Genomic DNA, 6,903 nt, shown 5'->3' with positions numbered 1-6,903 from the left:
TTGGAACAATAAAAAAAAAAAAAAAAAAAAAAAGATAAAGGGAGCCAAACTTTCTGGAACAGCAAGTGGGAGTTACTGAAAGTTCCTGAGTAAACCTCCAAGTGACATTCTGAAAAGATTAATTTCAGGATAATTAGTCTAGATATGCAAGGAATGAGACATCAGATTTTAAGAACTAAATTATCATATCTTATTTGAAGCACCATTGATGTCTAAACTGTCTTTAAAACAACTGTAAACATATTGACAGTGATGTCAAAGAAGAGAGAAAAGAAAAGGTCAGCATCATTATAGCCTCTATTCACTTACAGAAATGCAAGACACAGACAACCAAGGGCTTCCTGTAATACTTTGCAAAGGAAGACAATTTTTTTAAGATTAAAAAATACACAAGGTTTACTTACCTCATTGCCACATTACTTCCATCAATGACAATTGGCCTCAAATTATCACTGTTGTCTATTTCATCTTCAAGAGACAATTCAGGGCTTCCACTTTCTCTGGAGCTGGGGCCCCGGGGCACTAACAGACTCAAGTTGACCTGCCCTTCTGAGTCACCTTTGTTTCCAAGTCTGACAAGCTCTGCCAATACGTCATTAATGAGTGATTCTGGGCCCAGCTTATTCAGCACTGATTGAATCTGTTCTTCAGCATAGCCCAGCTTTAGAGCAAAATCCATCTTGGCTTGATATTCTTTCTCCAAGTTGAACTTACTATCCTGTAAAAGGCTGCTCTGGGAGAAACTTGGATGATCCAGGCAGGGTGATCGACAGAGCTGACGGTGTGGCTTGGAAGGCATCTCCTTTTTCTTCAATTGACCATCTCCAGGTTTACAGCTATTGTTGCTGTTCTTAAGGCTTATCTGTTCAGGGTCACTCTCAGAGCTCATCCACTCTTCAGAATCAGGATTGCCCTGCTCTATGCAATCTTGCTTAGGCTGCTGCTTCTCTTCCTTGGAGGCACTTTTCTCCATTTTTGGTGTCTCCGCTGCAGCTGTGGCCGTCATCCCGTTCTATAGATAGTCTCAGGTCTAATCAGGTCTTTTTCTTTCTTTTTACTCTGCTTGGAATTTATGTACAGTGGTACTCTTCTGTGGTAAAATGTCGCGGTAGCAATGGTGAAAGAATTCACCTGTTTGGTTTGTATATTCATATGTTACAAGTCCCTACAAATAAACATACATGCCACAATTACCTTTAGTAAACTTCTGGAAAAGAATTTTAGAATATAGACACTTTCTCCTAAATACTACAAGATCTCTGGAGTTTGAGCTTTTGGCTTACAATGATGAGACTTACCTTACATTGAAAAATATGGAATCCTTAATTCTAATAATTCTAGACGTAAAATTAAATGGTGGCAATAATGCTGAAATTCATATGCACATTCACAAAACCACAGTTAAAATTATCACTCATTTCTACAACCTTGAGAAAGAGAAACAATACTTATAAACATGATGAAGGTGTGTGTGTGTGTGTGTGTGTGTGTGTGTGTGTGTGTAGGGATTCTTTTTCTTCCTGCCTGCCAGGGAACTATTTCTTGTCACTACAGGCATCAATTTCTGAAGAACAAATCTTCCCTGACATTACTCTGCAAACTATGAGGAGCCCCATCTTCCAGGCAGTCTAGAAAAACATTAAAAGTGCCTTCAGACAATTGAAGTAGGCTGTGAAGGGAACAGATAGAGACACATGTTCCAGATGTGGAAGTAGATGTTCACACACTCCTAAATATATCTACAGCCTATTTATTCATTTATTTCAATTGATAAACAAAAGGAGAAAATCACCTCAGCACCATGGTGCATAACTTTATTTCCAACTACTCAGAGGCTGAGGCAGGAGGATCACTTGAGCCCAGGAGTTCAGGGAGCCAGCCTGGATGATAATGCAACTGAAAAACAAGGAGAAAATCAATTCAATTTTCATGATAAACCAGAAAAGTTTAAAAACAATATTAATTACAGAAATAATTAGGGACAATTTTATTTCTAAATTTCTCCTCTCACCTACCTTATCTGTACTGGCAGGATTCAGTTCTAATCTGTGTTCTTCTTTTTGAGTCTCAGATTTCTCACATGGGACTGAGAATGCTGGTTCAATCCCTAGCAATATAAAAACAAAACAAAAAACTTATTGACATTGGTGTGAATACCTTACAGGCTACCTTACAGGGTAACTGTCCTTACAATTAAATGAGCAAAGAAACTATTCAGAAAAGAGAACACAACATAATGGGTTCTCAATGTATATAAAGTAGGTAGCAGACATCAATATCCTTACTTTAAAAAAGAGAGACACCTAGATAAGGCTGTGGACCTGTCAGGCACCAACTGTGCCCACCAATGTAAAACTAGATTAACTGTACAGCCAGTATACCAGATATTTCCAGTCATACCTCAATCTTATTTATACAAATAAGAAGAAAATCAACCAATACTTCAAATAATGTAATGGATAACTGCATGCTTACTTAAGGAGTCACAATTGGAAATATATTCATACAGAAGTGACACTTGAGACTGACATCCATTTAGAATGTAATGGCCTCTCAAAAGATTCACTCCCTTTTTTGGTGCTGAGGATTGAATCCAGGGTCTTCTCCATGCCAGACAAGTACTCCATCACTGAGCTACATTCCCAGCCCTTTCTACTATCTAAAAAATGTTTGAGGCCGGGGATTTAGCTCAGGGGTTCGGTGGCCTGCCTTGAAAGCGCAAGGACCCGAGTTAGATCCCGGTACCAAAACAAACAAACAAACAAACAAATAAATAATAAAAATGAAAAATAAAAAATGTTTGAAACAGGGTCTCATTAAATTGGCCAGGCTGGCCTTGGATTTAAAGCCATCCTACCTCAGCCTCCTGGTTAGCAGGGATTACATGTATATGCCACCATGCTTGTCTATACTACCACTTTTAATTTCAAAAATTAAAAACACTTATTGGGCACTATGTGCATTTTCTTGGAAAATGATAAGTAATCGTCTGATTTTTTAGCTGGTGGACCACAGAACAGTTTTCTCTTTTCTACTATCAAATATTTAGTTGTAGTCACATTGGCATTGGTGGGCTGGAGATTTAGCTCAGTGGTAGAACATGTGCCTAGCATAGGTGAAGACCTGGGTTCAATCGCCACCCCTGCAAAAACAAAAACAAAAACTCATTAATGTTGGTGTGAATATTTTCATAATGTTCATGAAAAAATACAATAAATTTAGGAAACTTATTGAAATTACTAGCTATTACTGCACCTTAATAACCTCAAGTAGAAAATAAATGACTTAGATTTACCTTTCAAAGTCATAAGATAAATGTTGATTGGCTATCCTGAAGCCTGTGTAGACGTCTAGGTGTTATAATTTTTTTGGTGTGGTTTTATTTTAGACCACAAACTTCTTGGGAGAACAGGAATTCCTTTTCATTCAAAAGAATAGTGATTAAGTGCCAGACACTGCACTAAGCCCCAGGTTTAGAAAGGAAAACTGGAACTGAGCCTGTTCACAAATAACTCAAAAAACGGTAAAAAAAAAAGTTTCTAGAAGCAGCTCCAGGTTACGCTGACACACAGTTCTACATAAGGTGAATATCTGAATTACAGTTCAAGCTAAGATACTTTTGAGAATGAAAAGAGTGTTTACTAATTATTATACATTATGCCAAAATAAAAGGCATAAGGTGAGGATGTAGGCAAATTTCCACTGACATGCAGAAGACATAATGTTCAGCTTTGAACACTCCTGTATCAGTGAGATGGGAGATAGTGTGTGATCAAAGAGATTAGAAAAGAATTCAAGAATGATATGGTATTTGAAATCATTTGCTAATTCACGGATTCACTAATTCAAACTAATTCAAAAGCATTTACTTAGTGCTAGCTATGTGCCAGGCAACATGCTATAAGATTGTATATAAAAATAGATAAGAATTCTGATCTCAAGGAGCAGATAATAACTGTGATGGAGAATGGAGCCAAACAATATTCAAATGACTATGTAAAGCTTTTTCATTTGAGACAGAGTCTTGCTATGTTGCCCAGCACAGCCTTGAATTCTTGTTCCTCCTGACTCAGCCTCCTAAGTAGCTGGAATTACAGGCATGAACAACCATGCTTGGCCACTATATAATTACAAACTCTGGCTACACTGTTAATTTTAAAGGATATAAGGAATTATGAGTTGAACATTAAAGGAAATAGTAACAATTTTCTGGACAGGGAAGAATTTTTAAAATTATAAATGCATTAAAATCAATATGATATAGCATCTTGGTGTACATCTTGTGCCTAATAACACTGATGAAGAATGATAAATGAAAGAATTGAGGATAGCTAAAGGAAAATAGTCATTATTTTCCCAAAAGAAAGATGATATACCTACTATTATGACACATGTTGGAAAAAGTTGTAATCTTTCACTGTTAATGAGTTAAAAATCACAAATGAATCCAATAAAGTCTGGGATACTTTGGAAAATCATATCAGTCAGATGAGACAATAGGACTGGGTATAATTCGTTCTAGGAAACTATGAGCTGGGGACACACTCCTGTAATCCGAGCACTCAAGAGGTGGATAGGAGGATTACTGTGAGCTTGAGGCCAGTCTACATAGTGAGTTTAAGGCCAGCCTGAATTGCAGAGTGAGCACCTGTTTCAAAAGAAATCACCAACAGAGTGAAGAGACAACAGACAGAGAAGGGAAAACATTTTGCCATATGTTCCTTCAGACAGAGGAATAATATCTAGACTATATAAAGAACTCAAAGAACTCATACCCCCCAAATTTAAAGAATCAATCTAAAAATGGGTATCTGAAATGAATAGATACATTTTAGATAAAGAAGTATAAATGGCAAATAAAGATAGGAAAAAATGTTCAACTGCACTGGTCATTCAAGAGATGCAACTTAAAACAATGCTGAGATTTCATCTCATTCCAGAAAGAATGGTTGCTATCAAGAAATCAACCAACAACAAATGCTGGTTGGGATATGGGGAAAAAGAAACCCTTCTCTAATGCTGCTCAGAGTGTAGATTGGTGCAACCACTATGGAAATCAGTGTGGACATTCCTCAAAATACTAAAACTACAGATTCAATTTGACTCAACTATTCCTTTTCTTGGTATCTTCCTAAAACAATTAAAAGCATCTTGCTTCAGTGATATATGCACACCTGTGTTTATAGCAGCATCATTTGTAATAGCTAAATCTTGGAACCAGATCAAAAACCCATAAACTAATGAATCGATAAAGAAGGTGTAGGTTTTTTTTTAATGCAATGGTGTAGTACTCTGCCATAAAAAGGATGAGCTTGAAATATTTATAGCTAAATGGATGCACTTTGAGATCATATCCTTAAGTGAAATAAATTGGACATACATGTCTAAATACCATGTTGTTTCTCTGGTGTGAAAAAACAAAAGTGTAAATAAGGGCCAAAATGTGTATTAGATATTGTGAAATAGGAAGAAAATGTTCAAATGGGAAGGGAAACTAGATAGAGGGGAGGGGTAAAGTACAGAAGGGAACAGGAAAAAATGAGAAAAGAAGAAAAAATGGAAACAAAGCTTTTGTGAATAAGTAGGGGAAGAAGGGTTGAAGAAAGGAGAGGGGAATGGGAAAAAACAGAAGGATCAGGTACATATTCTCTATGATAAATGTGATCATTATATATATATATATATATATATATATATATAATGTACCAATAAACTTAATTAATTAAACTATAAAAACAAACAAAAAATAAAAAGAAAGAAACTATGAGTTTGTCATCAGTTAGTCATAGGTACAGAGCTTGCCTACAACTTGATTAGGAATATGATTAAGCAAATGAGTATAATTTGCATCTGAATGTATAAAGGTAGAGCTACATATGCGATAAAATCTTCCACAAGTAACCTCAGGTAGTTTCAATCAACCTTCTCTCTTCCCGATCTTTTTATTATGAAACACATTTCATCCAGTTTGCATTTGCACTGAACAATTTTCAAGAGCAATTGTCAGATCCTGTTATAAACTCCACTTTGTCTTTCCCAAATCGGACAAAAACCAGTGTATATAGGACAGAAACATCTGGCAATATCTACTGAGTGAAAACAATTGGAAATGTTAAAAAAATTCGAATAACCACAAATAACAGAGCTACCCAGTAATAGGCAAATCAATCACAGAATAGTAGATTCTTGATTATCTGCTGGTGGCTAAGTCATTTGATTATTGTTTTCTGGTAATGTATGTTTTGACACATAGAGACATCACCTTAGACTACTTGCACTTCCCTCTCTCTTCTAGTAATATGTTCATAAAAGTCATCCTCAAAAAAAAATGCACAGCTCTGAAATCACCTGCTCTGTGGAAATTTTTCTGGAGGCCAAGTAATCGTCTTTTGAATACTCAACTCTTTTCTTAGGCTTTCCCCTGTGACCTATATCATTGATTTTGGAATTAGCTTTAAAGAGAATAAATCCAAAATGGCAAAGAGAAGAGTTATCAAAGTTCAGTAACAGTGATACAATGCGAACAGTCATTTACATTTGCATTGTATCTTAGAGTTGTCTAAATGCTATCAAACATAGACCATATTATCACCTAAATATCCCAGATTTGATTTGTTATGATTTATACCTTCAATTCCCTGTGTCAAACTCATCAGCTAAAGAAGACTCACAAATCTCAGAGAGAAATATATAAAGTGAAGGTTTTCTCTGATGCTTGGGAGGCAAAGGGATTTGGATTACATCACTAATTCTCAAAATGAAAAATGTTCACATATAGGCACTTTGGAAAATACACGATTCAAATATTATTTTCATTTATAGAAAATCAATCACATGCAAAAATTTTGATATGAAGATGGAGATTTCCTTCCTTTTTTTTTTTTTTTTTTTTTTGATTTCTTT

At 35.7% G+C, this 6,903-nt stretch overlaps 1 protein-coding gene across 8 annotated transcripts in view; it reads right to left on the bottom strand.

Annotated features, from left to right (window-relative positions):
• Zc3h12b (zinc finger CCCH-type containing 12B) overlaps positions 1-6,903 on the bottom strand; it is a 402,674-nt gene that overhangs the window by 40,939 nt on the left and 354,832 nt on the right. For all 8 annotated transcript variants that reach the window (XM_010632199.3, XM_033760139.1, XM_033760140.1 and 5 more), the window contains 3 exons: positions 2,016-2,107; positions 1,793-1,896; positions 405-1,165 (listed from right to left, as the gene is read on the bottom strand). In XM_010632199.3, the coding sequence (XP_010630501.1) occupies positions 405-1,006 (602 nt within the window). In that variant the 5' untranslated portion in view covers positions 1,007-1,165; positions 1,793-1,896; positions 2,016-2,107. The remainder of the gene's footprint in view (positions 1-404; positions 1,166-1,792; positions 1,897-2,015; positions 2,108-6,903) is intronic.

The sequence above is a fragment of the Fukomys damarensis genome, unplaced genomic scaffold (assembly GCF_012274545.1).
Source record: "Fukomys damarensis isolate Sample0158 unplaced genomic scaffold, DMR_v1.0_HiC HiC_scaffold_39, whole genome shotgun sequence".
NCBI classification, from domain to species: Eukaryota; Metazoa; Chordata; class Mammalia; order Rodentia; family Bathyergidae; genus Fukomys; species Fukomys damarensis.
This window is presented reverse-complemented; position numbering and strand designations above follow the sequence as displayed.